The sequence below is a fragment of the Dasypus novemcinctus genome, chromosome 2 (genome assembly GCF_030445035.2).
Source record: "Dasypus novemcinctus isolate mDasNov1 chromosome 2, mDasNov1.1.hap2, whole genome shotgun sequence".
Taxonomy (NCBI): domain Eukaryota; kingdom Metazoa; phylum Chordata; class Mammalia; order Cingulata; family Dasypodidae; genus Dasypus; species Dasypus novemcinctus.
Genome location: NC_080674.1, coordinates 3,607,003 through 3,628,611, shown reverse-complemented (window position 1 = coordinate 3,628,611; position 21,609 = coordinate 3,607,003). Strand labels below are relative to the sequence as shown.

Sequence of the window (21,609 nt, the reverse complement as noted above, 5' to 3'; positions counted from 1 at the left end):
GCAGGTCCTTCTCCATGGCTGCTACCAGCACTCCTCACGGAGGCCATGGGAGCGCGCTCTCCACAGTTCACAGGGGGCGTCCACTAAGAGGAAAGCACAGCTGAGGCTGAAGTCGCCCGCTGCCAGCCTCCTTGCCCACAGGGCCAGAACCCCAGGACCGAGCCCGAGAACCAGGCCCCTTTGCCTGGCTGGCGCTGAGGTCAGACAGCACTTCAATGCCTCCAAGGGGACTGACATGACACCCGGGACCAAGGAGGCCCTGAAATGAGGCGAGGGGCAGGGCTGACCCCCCGGGAACATCCTTGCACTTTAGAGACAGGTCTAACATAACAGGTGACATGAACTCTAGTGGGGAAGGATGACTGGAAAACCCCTCCACTCGACCCCACCGGCGACTGCTTTGAACGTGCTTGTTTTTTGACAGAAGGCCCCAATCAAACACGTTTTAAAGGTAAATAAACTTGATGGACATCGAAATTTTGCATTTTTAGTGTGTGAAAGGATTGCTCTTACTGATTTTTTCATTTTTGTTCTACTTCCTCTTTCTCATGATTTATTCTTCTACCAGGCCAGGGGTTCTTAACCATTTTTGTTCCATCGAGCCCTTTGCCAGTCAGGTGAAAACCACGGAACCCTTCTCAGAATATACTGACAGACAGTTTTATGACATACCCGTACCCACACGTCCCCACAAGAATGAGGTTTTTTGAATTTTCAATTCATGGAAGCCCTGAAATCTTTCCATGGACCCCGTGCGGATCTGTGGCCCTCTGGTTAAGAACCCTGCTTTAGGCAGGCCCTTAGCAGGCAGGTTAGGTCAAATTCCAGTTCCTGAGTATCACCATCAAGTTGTCATTCATTCATTCATCGTTCATTCACTCATTCATTCATTCACTCATTATTTATCTATTTGCTGTGGACAGGTAGTTATAAACGTCCTAAATTATATCAGAAACCTATAATTTAATAAATGCTGGAGCAAAATACCTTTCCTACTTGGCATTTCTTGCAGTAGCACATGGAGCACGGAATGCATATTACCAAGCCTAGGACGGGCCTCTGGGGGGCAGGCTCACAGCTTAGAAATGGCTCGTCCGTGAGGAAAGGGTCAGGACGTACTTGGGGTTTGTGCAGAGACGGTCTCTGTGAGAGACTCCTCCTCCACAGGTCCTGGAGCAAGGGGACCAGGGCGACCAGGCGGACCAATGGCCATGGGTCGGCTGGGGGCCTCTGTCCCCATATTTCACACACTGTCCTCCACGGCACCACTGGAAAAAAAAAAGGTAACATGACTCGTGGAGTTTTGTAAACTATATAGTCCTCAAGTAGGATATCCTAAAGGTAAACTTAATGTTGCTGCTGCTTCTCCCCAAACCTGGCACCATTCTGTAACTCCTGATTCGAAATAAAGCTAAGATCAATAGGAAAACTGATTTCCAACGTCTGAACTACTGGAGTTGAACCCGTCTCATCAAGTAGTGCTCCACCAACACTGTCTGATGGTTCAGCTCTCTCTGACTGCTCCTGGACATAAAGTGATTTCAGACTTTGCTTTCAGAAAGGGATGAGGCTTTGGTAGGAGGCTCCAGCGGCAGGTTCCCTGTGCATCCACATCTTCTCGTTGCTCATCCATGCCCTACGCTTTCATCCCAAAGCATCCAGGTGCACTGTGTCGAAGGCCCTCAAGGATGGCACAGCTTTTCAAGGAGATGAAACAATCTATCTGGAATCCCATCGGTTCCCAAAAGGGCTGGAGATGTCATCCACGGCCGTTTTTCTCTGGAGAAGTGCTTAAAAATTTAGTTCACGGTGAAATCCAGTGTCTGTGTTCAGGCATCACACAAGAAGGAAGCCCTGGCTCTTACCCCATGCCATGCCTTATAGTGCTACACTTTCTGCCTGAACTCTGGGGCAGACTTGGAGGAGCTTAAAGACCCAGTCCTTGGCTTAGAGGAGGGAAGGAGGGGGCTTGCCCCTGGTCACTGACCTGCTTGGAGCCGGCAGAACCCGGGGGTTGCACTGGGCTGTGTGGGGGCTAGTGAGCCAAGTTTTCTAGTTCCAAGATTAGAGCCACTAGTTTTCTTTCATCAGAGGGAAATAAAAATACTTCAAATATCGCCTGATGTATTTATTAGGTTAAAGCATATAAAGCCTATTTGAGCAGTGTGGACCCTCCAAAATGGCAATCCCAAATGATTCATTTTAGCGTCATTTAACAAAGAGAAACTGAATTTAAAAACTAAGTAATTTTGCAGACTAAAGCCTCATTCATTCATTTCTTTAATTCTTCCCTAGAAGCAAAAAACATCTCTCTCTTCCATTACTCCCTGTCCTCACCCCAAATGACAAAGCGAAGCCCCACATTCCCGCTCAGCCTGCACGGGCCTGGCACCTGGGAATGGGGGCCTGAAGCCTGACGGCCCCGCAGGGCAAAGAGGACACGTGGCCCAGAGAAGCGGCCAGGCCAGGTCTCTCCAGGTGCAGGCGAGCACAGGGACCGAGGAGGGGAGGTCGGCGCCTGTGTCGCTGCCACAGCTGCACCTGGAGCCGTTTGTTTTGCACAGATGTTTTTTTTAAGATTTATTATTTATTTATTTCTCTCCCCCTCCCCCCCATCCACCTGTTGTCTGTTCTCTGTGTCCATTCGCTTTGTGTTCTTCTGTGTCCACTTGTATTCTTGTCAGCGGCACCCGCAATCTGTGTCTCGTTTTTGTTGCGTCATCTTGCTGTGTCAGCTCTCCGTGTGTGCGGCACCATTCCTGGGCAGGCTGTGCTTTTTATGCGTGAGGCGGCTCTCCTTACAGGGCGCACTCCTTGCGCATGGGACTCCCCTATACGGGGGACAACCCTGCATGGCAAGGCACTCCTTGCGCGCATCAGCACTGCCCATGGGCCAGCACCACACGGGGTTTGGCCCTTGGACCTTGCATGTGGTAGGCGGGTGCCCTATCCATTGGGCCAAATCTGCTTCCCATGTTTTGCTTAGTTTTTAAAATCAGCTGGTGAGAGCATTCTAATACAGGAGCTAGTAGACAGAAAAGCAAGTATCACCAAATTGAACAATCCAGAAAACATTTTTCGCCCAACTCTGTCTTGGTTTGAAAATGAAAAGAAGCTGAGGCTCCAGAATGAAGGCAGATGAGAAACTGATACCAGGAGACTAGCTTTGAAAGCAAGGATATGGATTTATACATGAACCAATCATTTTACCAAGAACCAGTCAGTAAACTTGAAGTTAACCATGACAGTTCCATAGATTCACAGATCTAGAAAGGGTAGTGATGGTTTCATAGCTTTCCCTCTCCCTTTTTATTTAATGGAAAATTTCAAAAATACATAAAAGTAGAGTAAACAGTATAGAAACTCTTGAAATCAGCATCCAGATTCAACAGGTGTCAACCTATATCAATCTTCTTTTACCTGTATACCAACCACTTCTCTCCTCAACACTGAACTCTGAGAATTATACCATTTCTTCTAAAAACATTTCACTTGTATGTCCCTAAAATTAAGAACTTTAAAAAATACAATCACAATATCATTATTACACTTAGAAACTTACAATAATTCCTTAATATCATCAAATATCTAGTCAGTGTTCAAAACGTCAATTTGTCTCAACATTTTTTACAGTGAATTTGTTAGAATCACAATCCAAATAAGGTCCACCTATTGCATTTACATTTGATTGATGTGCCTCGCAAGCCTTCAATGTGTAAGTTCTTTTGCTCTCTACTCTTTTCCCTTTTGAGTCATTTGTTTATTGAAGGAAGGCATTATTGAAGGAAGGTTTATTGAAGGAGTCTGGAAGACACTCCCACATTGTGGCTTTTGCTGGCTGCATCTCCATGTCCCTTTGTTTCTGTGTTGGCTGCCATCAGTTAGTTACGTGAAGCTCGGCAGGTTCAGAGTTGACTGTTTGGCCAGGCTGCACCATGCAGGGCTTTGTGTATGTGCACACATAGTGCCTGCTGTGTCTGGCGGGATTGTGATGCTAAGATTTACTAGTGGTTCAGGAGTCGCTGGCCTGATTCACTGACTGTGAAGTTCCCCACCAGCTTCTTACCTAAGGATTTAGCAACCGTTAACAATGATTTCCTGAATGCTTTATGTCTTTGGGTATTGCAAATATGATGATACTTCTTTTTGACTTATTGTTTTGTTTTGTTTTCATTACTAGCTAGAATACTTTTTTAAAGAGAAACTATCCCTCTTCAAATGTTTGGGTACCTTGAGTTTGAGTTCATATGGGAAAATCAGGACACATGCTTGATATTTTATTTATATGTTAAAGAAATACATGCAATACGCTGTATGTTTCCCCTGGAAAAGTTGGCCTCATGGTCCTTTTGCAGGACCCAGGAATCTTCGATAGGCTAGCTTTCTGACTTAACAAGGCATTCCAAGCCCATCTTGTATCTTTCTTGTTCTAGATCTAGAATCCTCTTTTTAGACAAGGAAATCTGGCTCCTTGTACTGGGCACATTGCATTGAAGGGAACAATTTGTTCAAAGAGTACTCATTTCCTACTGAGTCCGTCAATGAATGATGTTAGGAAACTATTTTTGTTTTGATTTAAAAATCACCTCATCAGTTCATCCAAATCAAATTCAGGATTACAAATATGACCTAGCTTCTTTTATTTTATATTTGTATCTCTATTCTCTTATGCTAAAAATCTTGGTTCTTAGCAACATAAACATAGTCACTATTTCCCTTATCCTAATATATATAATAGTTTTAGAAGGGAAATCCAACTTATCTGTAAGAATACGAGTGCTGAATGTAGTTTATGTTCCCATCAAGGAGAAACTTGCCTAGCAGCAGGACAGTTATTATGAGTCACCTAGAACTCAGCTTCCAACAATACTGTGGAATATTTCAATATGGGATCTTCGTGCAGTTCCATGAGCTTGAGCCACCCTGCTATGAAGAAAATAAACTTTGGCTCAGTACTGTTACTTGAGTTTAAACACAGACTGCCTTTGGTCCCAGCTAGAGGACTACCATTTTTGCTGTTTTTTGATGCCGTTTAGGTATTCAAAGTGGGAACGACAGAGCCAAAGCATGCTAAAGTATCCTGGCACCATCTTTGACGTGTCTTGCCCATCCATCACATCTTCTGGGACATTCATCACCCTTTCTGGTCCAGATCCCTCACTCAATTTCTTGGCTGTCTGAATTCAGTCTAAGTCAGCCCTGCCTCCCCTCTGCCAAGTTCCAGACCATGATGAAATGGTCTACTCCCCAGTCTGTGGATCGATGTTCTGAAGCTTCAACCATCATATTTAATGCTAGCAACCTCAATGGTGAATTGGTAGTCAATGGCTTAATATTTTCCCTTGTTGAAAAGATTCTGAGTCATCACCTATACTACCTGACATCCTTGTCTATTCATTTCCACTAGCAATTATATAATCAGATAAGTGACAAAACGAAGAATCTTCTTCAGAGTATCAATAGAAAATGAATACAACAGTTTGGCATGGGCATGGGTATGCACAAATACACAAGAGAGGTGGGTTTATTAAAGTACCAATGCAAGATGAGGAAAAATACATGGATGGAAAAACTTTAATATCTTAATATGATGCAGGTGCCTAGGATTAGCTTCTTACCATGTCATGCCCACAAACAGTGCCTTCTGCTGCTGGCATAAATTTAGTCTCACATTTCCTTCCAATTCGATGGCACCACAATGCTTTACAGATGTCCTAAAGGACAAAGGAGTCATTAGTATCACAAATGGCCCACATGTCCATGATAAAATACCACTGAACATTTCAATGGAAAAAGAAATGATACATATTTAAAAGCTGTTGTCTGCTGTCTAGTAGGGAGACAGAGACCCATGTTCTAGACTTGGCTTAACATAATTCCATCCCTGAAAATTTCTTTATTTGTATTTATTCCTCATGATTCTATCAAAATTAGATTTTCTAAATTACAAAGTGAAATATCCTTCATCTAGAAATTGCAGAAAAGCACAAAGGATTTAAAAAAACTGAAAACCTTGACATTTCAGATTTATTCTTCTTGACTCTACCTTTCACTACCGATTTCAACTCTAATTCCTCGTTTTTAAACATGAAACTTGCCTGTTTTAACCATCCATCCATCCACCCATCCATCCATCCATCTACTAACCATCCAATTATGTCACTGTATTTCACTTTTCTCAGTTTCCCAGGGCCGTGAAGCAGTATTAAGGTAAACACGCTGTGCACATGGGTCAGCATGCTGATGACTAGCATTTTGCCTGGCTTGAGTTTTTGTCTGTGTAACAAGCATGATGCTTGTGCTTCTCCTCCGGGGCTTGCCTTCCTTCAGAAAGGCCTTCCCTACGCTAATCGGCATGTTGCACTGGGGGACCAGGATGGCATTTAGCATCAAGCCCAGGAATCCGAACCTCAGGGAGCTGACTTAAGAGCAGGGGCCTGAGTGCGCGCAGCACTCTGAGGATGCAGTCGTAGCGCTCCCGTGGCTTCCAGGGATGGCACTTGACAGAACACCGAGGTATAAACAAGCCCTCTGTGCACCCAGCCTCAGGGTCCTACGGGAGAGACCCCAGGGCGGGGTCTGGAAGAAAGAGCAAAGAGCACGTGGATGCAGAGGCAGCTGCCTGTGTGGCTGGGGACGCTGGGACACGACCACTGCTCGGGTGGAGAGTGTGAGCATCCAGGGGAGGAAGGTGTGGTGTGGGCAGGCAGGGCTGGGCAGAGAAGCATGCCCACACCCTCATGGTGGACTCAGCCTGGGCACGGCATGGAGCTGGGAAGGTCTCGAGCTGCTCCCAGGACCTGCCGTCCAACGGCACCTAACCCCTGTGAGTCTGTCTTCACGTCAAGGGCCGTGGGGAGGTTCCAGATCACAGCCTGGGCTCAGGCTGTTGTCACTGTGACCTTGGGGAGCCGGTGGGACTCAGTAACAGGGTTAATTCAAAGATCACACAAGATGATGGGAGGTAAGTGATGTTTTAAAATGTGAGATTATTTTAATATATTAGTCATTGTTCTCTGTCATTGGGACCTAATGGCTCTCAACAAATGCTTCTCAGTGGGTGGAGCATCAGACAGTGTGTCCTTGTGGAAGCCAGTAACAAGAGCAAGAATATTTTTAGTGTAAGATGAAAGTGAATTATGATCATAAAACGTCCAAGACGACCAAAGTGGCCCACCCTATGTCATGGGAATGCAAGATTCAAGCTCTACCATTCAGAGTATTTTCAAAATGTTCTTACTGTTTAGCTTTTTGGAGCCTTTTGGAGAATAAAGAAATATGATAGAAGATACCATTGAAGGCAGTAGTCTTCAACCTCTAAAAGGCTTTCAGATACAGATGCTGGCAATGGACAGCTCAGCACAAAAACCCACGGCTCCCTAACCCAGCCTTCCATGTGTCTTGGCCTCGCTCCATAATCTCAATCCATTCTTACAGGCAGGAATTAACCATAGAGTTAGAAGAACCTTGAAATATCATAAGATCCATCCAGTGGTGTAACTATCTGCCATGTAATAAAAATGTGACACTGTTCTCTGGACAAACAAAAAATCCTAGTACCTCTAGACAGTTAGATATTACAATAAAATTTAATGAAGGCTCTCAGTTGTTAAGAGTCAATTAAAATTCCCCATCCTAACCCATAATTTCAGACCCATTTCAGTAATACTGACTTGGTTAAGTTTAACATCACAACATAAAACCTCAAATAAAAAATAAATACTTTCAAATGACTGGGTTAGAAATGCATTAGTAGCATTCCAGTGTTGTGAATTGTTTACAACAAGATTCATTTTCCTCAACCCTTCTGCATCCAAAAACACCAACTAGGAATGAAATTTAAATTAAGTCATTGTAATGGGAATATAATATAATGTAGTTACTTCTTTGCAAGCAGTGAGTCTACCTTTTACTAACTAATTCCTATTATCATTATATAAATCATCAGGGGGCTTAGAAATCTGTTGTCATATATGTGTGTGAATGCAAACACAAGAATGTGAACACATATATGTACACAGCAAATACATATATGTATATGCATTGATGTATACGCATTTGTATTATCTACTAACTTTTCAAACTAAGTAGCATAAGGAATTTTAAAGAAGTCCATTCTTTTAAAAAATATTATCCAGCCATCTCTCTGCTTAGCAAATGTTTACTCAATGACTCTTAAGTACCAATTGCTGGTTAAGGCACTGGTGAATGTGCTTATTATTTATTTATTCTTTCACATTATCACATCAAAAAGTTCCTGACCCTTACATTTCATGCTAATAGTTTTTCATAAAATTTCCGTAAGATTCATAACAAAATTAATTTTTAAGTTGAAAATAACCTCAGATGCTTCAATCTACATGGAAAATTGCTGTATCCTATCTAATTTTGAGATTCAGTATATTAGAGATTATGGCCCCACAAATAGAATTTAACTTAAAAAAGAAAATACATAGCTTTTATTTGTGTGGAAGGGAGTGATCAGGCATTATCTTATTTTAATAGATATGTTTTTACATTTCAACAGATTATTTCTTCTAATGTCCAAGATGAAGTAACTTTTATGGAAATCAGAACTACTAAATGGAAAAATCACACGAGACCACTGTCTCAGACCTCTGCCACCAGGTCACTCAAGCCTGTGATCTCCGGGAGGAGGACGCTCATGAGATGAGCGCCACAGCTGCCCCAGCCTCCACGAGGAAGCGCTTCCCAGGCCCTGGAGAGGGAGGTTGTCCAGCCAGAGGATGGCGGTCGCACTGGGTGGACGAGCAGAGATGGGCAGTGAGGCTGCTGAGGTAGCTAGAGAGTAGCGGAAAGGAACGTCTGCACTGAGTAGGGACCCCAGGTGCCTGCCTGAGGACCGGGACGCAGTGCAGACCAGCAGAGGGCTGTGGCTGCAGGCTGAAAGCTGAGGAGGGCCAGGAGCTCTGGCTGCCAGGACCCATGCTAGAGTACAGGCTCAGCCCTAGGCTCAACTGAGATGGATGACCCCCAGCAAAGAGGAACAAAGCCTGAGAATCAAAAGGACACCCCGGTGTTTTAGCTGCTTGTGATTAAAAAATTACTAGAAATGCAAATAAGCCGGAACATGTGGCCCATAAAATAAACTCTATAAGGAGACCTCACGATGACCTAGATATTAGACACAGCAGATACTCTAACAATGCTATTATCAATATATCCAAGGACATAAAAGTCAAAGTGGGCACGGCGAACACACAGCAGGTAGATTTCAGAAGGTAATATAAACTTTAAAAGAAAAACACCAAATGACACTTTTAGAACTGAAAAATATGGTAACAAAATTATTTCTAAACAGAAGAGTAGAAATGGTAGAAGGGGCTGATGAACTTGAAGATCAATAGAGATATCCAATCTAAAGAAAAGATTGATAAAAACCTAAGTGAGTATCCATGCCCTGATGAAAGAACATCAAGTACTACAACAAATGTGCAACTGGAAATAGGAAAGGAGAGAGAAAGATGAATGCTTGTAAATTACATTGAATAAATAATGGCTATAATGACCCAAATTTGTTAAAAGAAATACACTGACTTAGAGATCGACAAAATTCAGTGAACCCAAAGCAGGTCAATTAAAAAGAAGCTCACACCTAGTTTTATCAGAATTACACTACTGAAAACCAAAAATAAAGAGGAAATATTAAAAGGAAACAAACAATAAACACATTTTATATACAATGTTACAAATAATAACTTTTTATCAGAAACAAATGAGTCTAGAAAAGACTAAAATTACATCTTTAAAGTGTCTAAAGGAAAAAACAAAATAAAATAAAAATCCTGTGACTTCAGAACTTGATATCCAGCAAAGATATCCTTTACAAATGAGGAAGGATTAATGACATTTTCAGATAAACAGAACCTGACCTACTTTGTGGGAAGAAGACCTGTGCTACAAGAAATGCTAAAAGAAGTTCATTGGGCTCTGAGAAAATGATACCATTTTGAAATGCATATCTATAGGAAAGAGTGAAGAGAAGTGTAAATGATAATATGTGGGTAAATAAAAAATGACGGTCTTATTTCCTGCCTCTTTTATTTAAAAGCAAATGACTAAAACAAAAAATACATAATGTATCATTTGGCTTACAACACATATACAAGTAAAACACAATGCATCCAAACAAAGGATGGGAGATGGACACAAGGATTTACTTGTTGTAAGGATCTTAGATTTTACTTAAAGTGGCATAATATTATTTTGTGTAGACTATTAGTAAAGAATGCGTATTATAATCTTTAAAGCAACCACTAAAAATATGTAGGAATATATCTAAATAACAAAAGAAGGCAAATATAGGTTATTAAAATTGGTTTAATCCAAAAGAAGACAGAAAAATAAGAAAGAGTAAAACAAAAGACATGAAACTAATAGAAAACTAATAATAAAATGGTAGACTTAGGTCTACTGTACGAATAATTAAACTAAATATAAATGGATTAAACATTCCAATGAAAAAGTCAGAGATTTTTCAACTGGAAAGAAAAGCAATAACAAATTATAGGATGTTTACAATACAAGCATTATATTTATATATATATATTTATTATATATATATATGTAAAGATACAAATAAATTGAAAATAAAAAGATGAAAAAAATCTTGAAAAGTATATCTTAAGTAAAATGTTATTATTATATTAATATCAGACAAATAAGAATTCAAGAAAAATAAGATTACCAAAAATAAAGGATATTTTATAATGATTAAAGATCCAGAAAGACATAACAATCTAAATGTTTATGCACTAATAACAGAGCATCAAAATACATACAACAAAAAATAATAAATCTAAGGAGAGAAATCAGTAAATCCATCATCACTGTTAGAGATTTTAATAGTCATCTCTCTGAAATTCATAGAATAAGTTACATATGGCAGTGATGGTATAGAAGATATAAACAAGATTATGAAACAATGAACAAAATTGATATTTCTAGAACTTTACATCCAACAACTGCAGAATTCACATTCATTTCAAGTGCCCATGGAAAATTTAATAAGACAGACCATATACTAGGCTATAAAGTTTCAATAAATTTCAAAAGACTGAAATTGTATGTATTTTCTGAACAAAACTGAGCTTAATTAGAAATCAAAATCAATAAGCTATATAGAATTCTCCAATAATTTGGAAATTAAGTAACACTTCTAAACAGTGCATAGGTTAAAGAGAAAATCATTAAGGAAAATAGAAAATATTTCATACTGAATATTACAAACACATATTGAAATTTACAGGATTCCACTAATATGGTGTAGAGAATGAAATTAATAGCTTTGAAAATCTTTAAATAATTTTATTAGAAAAAGAAGAAAGTTTTAAAACCAGTGATCTAAGTTTCTACCTTATGAAAGCTAGAAAAAGAAGGGTATATTAAGCCCCAGGAAATAATAAAGACAAAGCAGAAAGTAATGAAATAGAAAAGAATACAACAAACCATAAGGAAAATGAACAAAGCAAAAAGTTGGTTTAAAAAAAAAAGGCTAATTATACTGATAAACTAGCTAGATTGAAGAAGAGAAACATACACACAAATTATGATGATCAGAAATGAAATGGGAAATATCATGATAGATCTTACAATCATTAAAAGGATAAAAAGGAACATTATAAACAATTTTTTGTAATAAATTCATCAACATAACTAAAATGAACAAATTCACTGGAAAAAGTAAAGAACTTATCAAAATGTAAACAAGAAAAAAAACAAATTCTCAATAGCCCAAATTTGTTTACACAACTTAATTTTTAATTACCAAAAGCTTTTCCAGACAAAATCCAGGCTCAGAAGGCTTTACTGGTGAATTATGAGAGACATTTAAGGAGAAAAACAACACCAGTCTTAAATCCTTTAAGAAAAGAAAGGAGTTGGGATCACTTCTCAACTTATTTTATACAATAACTCTCATACCAATTCTTGAGAAGAAATTAGAAACACTTAAATAAAATTGCTCAAAAATAGTGAGGCAAAGATCCTGAACAGAATATTTACAAATAATCATCTAAATATGAGAAAGAATATTAGCACCTAATATCAAAAGTGGGATGAAGGTTGGGTTAAAATTCAAAATCAATGAAAAAATTAAAAACAAATCAATATTACTCAATGCATTAACAGAATAAAGGAAAAAAAGCATATAACCCTATCAATAGATGCAGAAAAAATTTGAAGAATTCTACACACTTCTGGATTAAAAATCTCTCAATAAATTAGGAGTAAAAAGGAACTTCCTCGCCCTTACATAGGATATCTATGTAAAACCTAACAGCGAAAATCACACGTAATGTGGACATGTTAAACACTGTCCCCATATCATATGGAAGTAGGCAGATGAGAAGTTCAAGAGCAGACAATCCAGAGCTCTAGAGACAGGACAGTAGTGGCCCATTGGTGTGGAGAAGACACTGAATGGAAGACGGCAACGGGGAACTTTCTGGCTTTGTAGAAATAACCCATACCTTGCCTGGGATGCGGATAACATGGTTGAATACAAGGTTAAAGTTAAAGTTGTCTACCAAGACAAAGGCTTTTCACTGCATGTAAATATTTCCCCAGTAATAATAATAATAAAACAAGCTGTACGATCATTTGTTAGTGCCTGCCATTTCCAAATGGCGCTGGTGTATCATAAATGTGCATGGTCACAAAGCAAAATAATGTGGAAACCAAAAGTAGTATCCAGAAAATCTCATATTTGGAAATAAAGAGAAAACTGTTTTCTGCTCCTTTCCCTTTACAAACAGAAGAGTAGCACTCGAGAAAATCTTTGGGAATTCCCACGGTCTGTCACAGAACAGGCAACATGGGGACTATGTGCTGATGCCGCCTGATGTGTTTTCCGTGTTTCCAGCTGAAAAGGTAAGAGTCCAGTTCTGGCACATGGCTGTGAGGGATCTTTGGGGAAACTTGAATTGAGTTTAGAAGAAAGAAGATTATCATGTTAAATTTAAATTGAGAGTACTCCCAGGGCATTCTGAAATATTGTGTGGTTTCTAGAGGACTACATATTTTTTTCCTGCTTTTCTCTTGATTCATTATAAACGAGTATAAATGAAACCTCAAAAATAGTTACTTTCATTTAATTTATGGGTAGCATTCCTCTGTGGTTCAGTAGAGCAGGTTCCTAATTCACGATATTCTCTATCTGGCAAGAATCTATGTCTCTGGGTTATATGAGGAATTTATATTAGGAAATCATTCTGGTGACATCCCAGGGGTCAATGGAAAAGATACTGCCTTCTATGAGAAACTATTCTATTAAGACTTTAATTGGTAATTTAATAATTAGAAGACACCTACATAGGCTGCTGCCTTATAGTAAATTATACTTACATTGGAAATAAAAAAGGGGAATACACTGCTTTCTTAAAACCCTTTGAAAAAACTGAGAGCATTAATTTGCCAACTCACACCAACTAAAAGTTATTGCTGGGCTCCTGCATAATAAATCAGAAAGAAGTGATCTGACCTAATAGGCCAAATCAGTTCTCAAAAGAAAACTGATACCCATAGCAGTATCTATGGGCTTCTCTGCCAGTAAAACATGTGTTTCCTGTTATATAGGACCAGCCCTAACACACAGGATTTGACATTTGGTAGGAACCCAATAAATGAAGATGCATCAATGTCACTTCTAGGGAATAAAAGTTTTATGAATCATATTGTATTGAGGGCTTGCCAACAATCACTTGCCTTTTTTAAGTCCAGCATGCAGAGCTTGGCTTTCTCTCCGAATTGCCACTTGCACTGCGTATTAGCGTCGTATAGCTCTCCCGGCAGCTTCTCGGGATACTTGTATTCCTTCCCTGGCTTTGGCTGATCAGCAAGGCATATCGCCTGAGCAGTGCTGAAACAAAGGGAAGATGGGCTTCTAGTGATTGCCAAGACTTAGTGAAGGATGGCCATTCAATCATGCTTTCGTATTCTCATGCAATTTTACAATATATCCGGTATAGAGTAGAGGGAAAAATTTTCTCCTGGGGTCCAATATAACATTTATCTTAATTACATTGAGATATAGAGGCCACATTCTCTGAAATCATTCATAATACAGTTCACCTTTTCCAGGAAAGCAATTTGTTCTTCATTAGTGATCTCAAACTTATCCAGAGGAAAAGTGAAATTGAATAATTACCACCAGATGTTTGATGAGAGAAGCTCCAGTTACAGATTGATACCTTTTATGCACCCTCCCTGCCCGGAACAATAGAAAGATGGAAATGGGCATTTTAAAAGTCAAAACACAACCAGACTATCTCAAAGACTGGAATTTTCTTTATTGTTTCTGGGTTGGGAGACACCTGCTCAACAGCTTACAACTCTAGAAGTTCTTCACAGAAGAGTATAACCATTTCTACCAGCAATATGCAATACTCAGGCTAATTTCTGCTTCGACCCACAGGGGGAGAAGTAGAATAACCCTGTGAAGTTTAGTGGTAGATGGTTAAAGAGCAGCTAATGGTCCCCTCCCCCCCAAAATAGAGGGTTCCCTTTCCTACCAGGGGTTTTACCAGGAAGTGGTTTGTTTTTTTTTTTGCTTTTTTTGGGTGAAGTATTTTATAATGTTTATATTTGCAGATAGAAATTCTAGTAAGCCAGAAAGATTGTAATCATAGAAAAGCGATCAATGAGAAATCTGCTCATGTAGATCTTTGGAGCCCAGAAGTCTGAACTTTAAACAGCAACAAACAACAAGGAGTGAAAATTCTGCCACAGGTAATTCTGAGGTACGCACCCAATCGAGGACCACATACACGAAGCAGGAGGCTGGCACCCCTCCCTGTGGGCGGCAGAAATGCAGATGAAACACTGACCCCGCATGCAAGGGAGGCAGACGCCCTTTAAGAAGCCTAGATTAAATCAAACTGTTTGGTAAGGGCTAAGGGCAGTGCCTGACTCGCAGTGGTGGGTGTTCCATGAATGATGTGTCTCTGCATAGCTACGACGGTCATGACTCAAGGCTACATTGATAAGTAAAGACATACAAATTAATACATCACTGACATTCGAAGACAAGAACCTTCGTTGTCCCCCAGGATGATCTGACAACTTTGGTTGTCCACAGTACCTCTGATAGCAAATGATTTCTAGACCCCAGATCATCGTGCTCCACCATCTCGCCAAGATTAAGGCAGGGCTGGCAATGTCATTCCCATTCCATGGGCAGAAAACTAGGAAGAGTCAGTCAAATTGATTGGCCTAAGCAAGGGATTAAAGGTAGAAGAAGGTTGAGAGGTTCAGGATTTTCTCCAGATTGTGTAAATTAATCTGCTTATGATGTAGCCTGCGAACTCGATGCCGAGGGGACTTCCACTTCTAATGACAGTGGGCCAGCTGGCAGCAGCGACCTATCGAAGCAGATAGGGCTCAAGGGACTAAGACTTCCAGGGAGAAGGGGAGCACAGCAGTGAGCTCAACATTTGGAAGTATTTTTATTCTCAAGGAATTTGATGAATCACAAGCAGGTGCCAAGAAGCTGCATGGTAGAGTTGAAAGCTGTACTTAAGAGCCTGAGCAACTTAGCAGATTTTTGACAATCTCGTGGGGCTTGGGAGATAGAAATTAGAATTTAGGGCCTGTTCTAAAGGAGAGCCTCTGGTAAATATCAAGGGATTTTGATCGACGCACACATGAGATATTGTGAGAAGTTCTAACGTAATTTTGGAATTGGTGTCCAAGAATGAGAAAAGAGAGAGATGTGGCAGATTCAGGATTCATCAATAAAATGGCTGAGAATTTTCAAAATTGTAGGACAACAAGTCACAGATTTAAGAAACTCTAAAACCTCCAGCAGGAACAATATGCAGAAAACACACCATGATATGTCAGGGTAAGTCTGTAGAAACCTAAAATCAAAGAAAAAAAAATAAAAACAATCTGAGGAAAGAGACATACAACAACAATAAAATGGACAGAAGCTTGTCAGAAAATGACAGAAGGCAGAAGGCGAGGGACTGAGAGAGGGGACCCCCAGCAACTAGAATTCCCTGCCAAACAGAAACACCCTTCATGAAGAAAGTAAGGAAGACATTTTAGATGGATAAAAACAGAGCCTGTACCCAGGAGGCCCCACTAAAACAGAAACCCAGAACAACTCACCAAAACTTTGATGTAATTCAGACCTACAGAAAACGATGATTTCAGACCTAAGAGAGGAAATACGAAAGGGAGCAAAGAGCAATGTAAAGGGCAAGTATGTGGGTCACCTACAACGATGATGTCTTCGGACATTTAAAAAATATACAGAAGGGAAGGACACGCCACCACAGCCCACAAACGGCAGGAAGAGTTGAATGGTAAGAGGATTTAATACTGTCAAGTTCTGACAGTGTGACGGCTTCACACTGTGTCAGCTTGACTCGGCTGAACTATGTTCTCCAGGATCCTCTTTCCAGGGTGCTTCTGGATAAAGTGGGCTACAAGGACTGTCTCTCGTGAGGGCATTTCTGTAGCAAATGCACACCGGTTCATGAGTCAAATGCTATCCTCCACACTGCTGTGAACAGATTCTGCAGACGCAACTGAAGTCCCTAATAGCTGACTTGAAGGTAATGAAAAGGGAGATTATGCTGGGTGGGCCTGACTTAAACAGCTGAGAGCTTTCCAAATTGGGCAGTAACTGGCTCTGCCCTTATCTCCCCTCCCCCTTCATCAGTCAGCTTGAGCCCTGACCACGAGGGGCCAGCCCTCTGGGAGCCTCTTTGTCTTCACACTTGGCTGGCCAGTCCCTACAGCAGCATAAGTCAATTCCTTGTAGTAAACCCATATATAAAAATATATAAAAATCTTGACTGATACAGTTTAAAGCAAGAAGGAACCACTCATTTATTTTAAAGTTTAATAAATAAAAGAGGCAAGTTGTACTTTTGTAGGGTAATCAAAGGATCATTAAAATGCCTATCTAACAAATTAATAAAGAGAAAGTAGAATAATAAAGATACTTGTCATTTCAAAAATTGATAGAAATGAGGGGAAAGGAACATGGAACTGGTAGGACAAATATAAAACAATTAAGAAAATGTTAGATCTAAATCAAAATATATTAATAATTACCTAAAATGTAAACAGACTAAGTATCCTAACTAAAGGGTAAAAAGTATAAAAATGAACAAAAAACAAAATAAAAGACAAAAATAAGCATGTGTATAAAAGACCCTTGTTAAATATAAGGATATATCATTTGAAAATAAAAAGATATGCATGAATAAATCTGGCAGCACCATGATGATGCCAAAGTTTGTTTGAAGCCAAGAAGTATAACTGAAGATAAGGGATATTTCATAAGGTCTAAAGGGGAAAATAAAAAAAATGGCTATATTACAATAGTATGCATAGAGTGACATACCTTCAAAATATGTAAAGCAAGATTAACAGAACACAAAGGACAAATGAAAAGAATCCACTTTCCATTTCATTTTATCAGGTCTGCATAGCCTTAAAACTAAAATTTAATGAGGACATTTCAAGAAATGAAAATTATAGGACAATCCCATAAACACAGAATGCAAATATTCTAAACTAAACATTACCGAATAAACTGGGCTGTATTGGCACATCGCAGACCTTAGCTCTGACCCAGTGAGGGAGGACTCTGGAACCCGGCTCCCAGGGAGAGGTGACAAGGCATTTAATCTGGAGGGGCAGGGCAGCCCACGTCCTCTGGAGCTCGGGCACCATGCCCAGCCTCCTTTCCCATGTAGCGGTCAGCAGCTGGAAGGGCAGGCCAGCTGGCTCAAGTTCTCTGACACATGCTCCTGAAATGTCCGTCCCATGTCATGTCCCTGGGTGGCCGGGTGCCAAGGCCAGGGGTTTCTATGGCAACCTTAACGATTATTAAGAAACACTGTCAGTTTTACAAACTTATGCCCAAGCTAAGATCGACTTTAGAAGGACAGGAATGGAACAGCATGCAGCAAGCCTGTTAATTAATATAGAGACCTTATTTGGATGGAAATCACATATCTGTTAAATGGAATATCTCAACTCTACATTGGTTTTTTTTTGAAGAGAAATAATAGTTTTAAGATTTTGTGTTTTTGTTATTGTGGTTTTGTTGTTGGTTTTGTTGTTGTTGTTTTTTAGTTACTGAAATACCAAAGGCTGATGTCTGTATATGGGGCAATGGGGTCAGTACAATACGTTTTTCAATGTTTTTTTTTCCTTTTTACCAACAAGTTTGAATTTAAAGTGAAAAGTGTAAATGTTTGAAATAATTTCTGAAACTAAAACAATTAGCAAATAAAATTCAGTAACATATAAGAATAATACATCATGACTAGAATGTATTTATTAGAGAAATTAATTTCTGATCTTAGAATAAATGATAAAAAGTCACAAAATTACTTTAACAGATATATAAAAACACGTTTTATAAAGATTACCAGCTATTCCTAGTGAAATCATTTAGCAAACTAGAACTAAAAGAGGACATCTGAACCTGTTGAAGTATCCGTATACCTAGAGCAAATTCACAAGCTAGGGAAGAAGCCGAGTGTGCCCACGCTGAGAAGGGAGGTGCGACAAAGGCGCCTCCACCCCTGCGTCTCTTCAAGAGAGTGCTGGAAGTCTTGGCACGTTAGAAAAAAAAGAAATAAAAGGAATGCGGATTTGAAGGAAGAAAGAGAATTGTCATTATATGCATGTAAATTTTTGTGCATTAAATACAGAATAAGTTAAAGCTATAAACTATTAAAAGTAATAAATAATTTTAACAAGGTTGTCGGATACAAGTTCAACATATAAGAGCAATTGCATTTCCAGATACCAGCATCAAAAAAATAGAAAATGAAATTTAAAAAAATAGCATTTGAAACAGCATCAACAAGACCCAAATACCCAAAAATAAACTTAAAGATGTACAGTATTTTTTTCTATGTTAAAGTGTATGAGAACTTATTGAGAGAAGCTAGTACAGAAGTAAACAAATGGAGGAATGGGTATACTGCACACATAGATTAACAAAGTCGATATTTAAATGTCAGTTCTCCCCAAATTCATCTACGGCTTCAAGGAAATCCCAAACAAAATCCCAGAAGTGGTGGCTTTTTTTTTTTTTTTTAGGTGGGGAAGGGATGGAGGAAATTGAGAGATTAACTCTAAAATGTATAGGAAAATGCAAAGGGGCAAGAATAGCCAAGGAAATCTTGAAGGAGGAGGTGGGTAGACTAGATCACCCGCTATCAATCATTATTATAAAGAGGACAATAATAAACACTGAATGACTGACACAAGCTTAGACAACTAAACCCAGGGGAGAATCAGAGCGCCTGGAAACAGCCCCCTCATTTCGGGTCACTTGGCTGATCACAACCAACTTGGCTTATGGCAAAGGTAGGACTTCAGAACGAGGAAAGGACAGTGTTTTCAATAAATGGTGTTGGCTCTACGGATATTGTTTTCCGTTCTGTGTTCCAAACAAGAAGAAATCACTTTCACGATTTTGGGGCGGGCGGTGGTTTTCCAGGTTTGGGCCGGCTTGGCAGGGGCTGGTGGTGGTGCCTGGGCCCGGCAGGCTGGCTGGCGTGACCCTCGGCTCGGCTGCTCAGCTTTGCTCCTCACGGTCTCAGGCTGTCCATGAGCAAAGTGCGGGCTTCCTCCATGGCAGCCTCAGGATCCCAGAGGACAGCAGGAAAGGGCAGCCTGCAGCGCCGTGTGCACCTGAGCCTCGGTTTGGCCACGGCTGCTACCAGCGTGGGTGGCGTGGCCAGGGGTGTGCGTGCAAGAAGGAAATGCCTGTGGTCTCTCTGCAAACAGACTACAAAATGTCTATACAGATAAAACCAGTCTTCACCTGTTGCACACCATACACAAAAATCAGGTGGTCTATATGCGACAGATAAAAATCGAGCTTGTAGGGGATGATGGGGGAGAATACAGTTATGACTTTGGGACAGGCAGAACTTTTTTTTCAACAGGGCACAAAAAGTGCCAATCCTAAGGAAAAATATATGTAATTTGGACTCCATTGACAATGAAAACATCTGTTTGTCAGAAGACACCATTAAAAGAGTAAATAGCCAGTCACAGAATGAGAGAAGATATTCGTGCCACTCATTTGCCATCACGGACAAAGTGCTTATACTAAGAATCCTTAAAGTACACCCAAGAAGAGTTCAGAAAAAGACATTAAACCAAATTTTAAGAGATTCACACAAATAAAGGGGTTATTCAAATGGCTATTAAGCATATAAAAAGGTATTCAATCCCTCATTAGTCACCAAAATGAGATCCCACTACATGCCCTTCAAATGGCTAAAATGGAAAAGAGAGAAAGACCAAGCGTTGACAAGGACCTGGAACCATCTGAATATCCACATTGGCTCGGTGGAGGGAAACTTTGAACGACCTCTTTGTAAAGTTCTTCGGCAGTGTCTGCTGATGCTGTCCATATACATTTATGACCCTGAGGGTCCACTCCTAGGTATACTCAGACATATGCATGATATACATCAAAAGAATATTCAAAGAAACCTTCCTCATAAGATCCCAAAGTTGGAAACACAAATGTCTATCATTAACAGAATGATTTATTCATGCGGTACAATACTAGACAGCAAGGAGATAAGTAAACTTTGTTGTATTCACCTGCAGCAACAAGAATCAATCTTACAATCACAATATTGAGCCGCAGACACCAGACCCAGTGAGTACATAAGACGCGATACCATTCGCAGGTGGTTCCAAAGCAAGGAACTAGGCGTTTGCGGTCTAGAGTGGCTGCCTTTGGGTAAGAGGGAGGAAGAAGTGGGGATGAAGGGCATTTCTGGATATTTACTGTGTGGACATCTTGATATAGGTGCAAGGTGCATGGCTAAGTTCACCATGTGAAAATTCACCAAGGGGTACTCTTTCTTTATACTTCTTGGCACAAATGGTAGACCACGCTCATTTCAAAGTCCCCCTTCTGTTCTAATGGGCTGTTACATGTTAAAGTACTGAGACTTTTTTAATGTGTACCATCCATTTTCTAAGTAAGAAAACCAGGGCCCTTGGGGAAGGTTATAGCACTTGGGAAGGTCCAGGTCTCCGGCCATGGGAGTGGTAAGGACGCGCCAGCCCAGCAGGTGCAACGTGCTCTGCTCCTTCCCACCACACGGCAGGCCCATCCTGAGGCTTACAGCTGTACATACAATCCAGGCCATGCAGAAACTACGCCAGCTGGGACTCCTTTCTTTCTTAAGATGAATGTTATGCAGCAGAGCAAGGTTTGAATGGAGAAGTATCATTTCCATTACCCACACAATGATGCTTAATGGCCTCTCAGGTCCAATCCGACTTTTCTCATGGATAATAACAGGTGGTGTGGGCTACGGCGGGGATCTGGGCAGCTTGCAATCATCCATTTCCCTGTGATGATCCCATCGCTCAGGCATCGATGTGGACATATTCACCGAGCAGAAGTCCATGAAGCAAATATTGGAAAGTTAAATGGAAGATGAGCCCATGCTGTCGTTGAATTTAAAGTCATGAGCTGAAACTTCCCCAAATCATAGGCCTCTCAGATGCAGACATGAGTAATTATGATGAGGTCTAAGCCTATTAATAGGAAATGATGTATTATTTCATTGACGAGGTTGA

General features: G+C 40.2%; 1 protein-coding gene across 1 annotated transcript in view; it reads right to left on the bottom strand.

The window, feature by feature from the left end:
• The window catches only part of ADAMTS16 (ADAM metallopeptidase with thrombospondin type 1 motif 16), a 180,983-nt gene that overhangs the window by 81,455 nt on the left and 77,919 nt on the right, over positions 1-21,609 (bottom strand). Inside the window, exons 10-12 of the mRNA XM_023588862.2 lie at positions 13,726-13,879; positions 5,619-5,714; positions 1,120-1,268 (exon numbers count right to left, since the gene is read on the bottom strand). Coding sequence (XP_023444630.2) covers positions 1,120-1,268; positions 5,619-5,714; positions 13,726-13,879 — 399 coding nt within the window. The remainder of the gene's footprint in view (positions 1-1,119; positions 1,269-5,618; positions 5,715-13,725; positions 13,880-21,609) is intronic.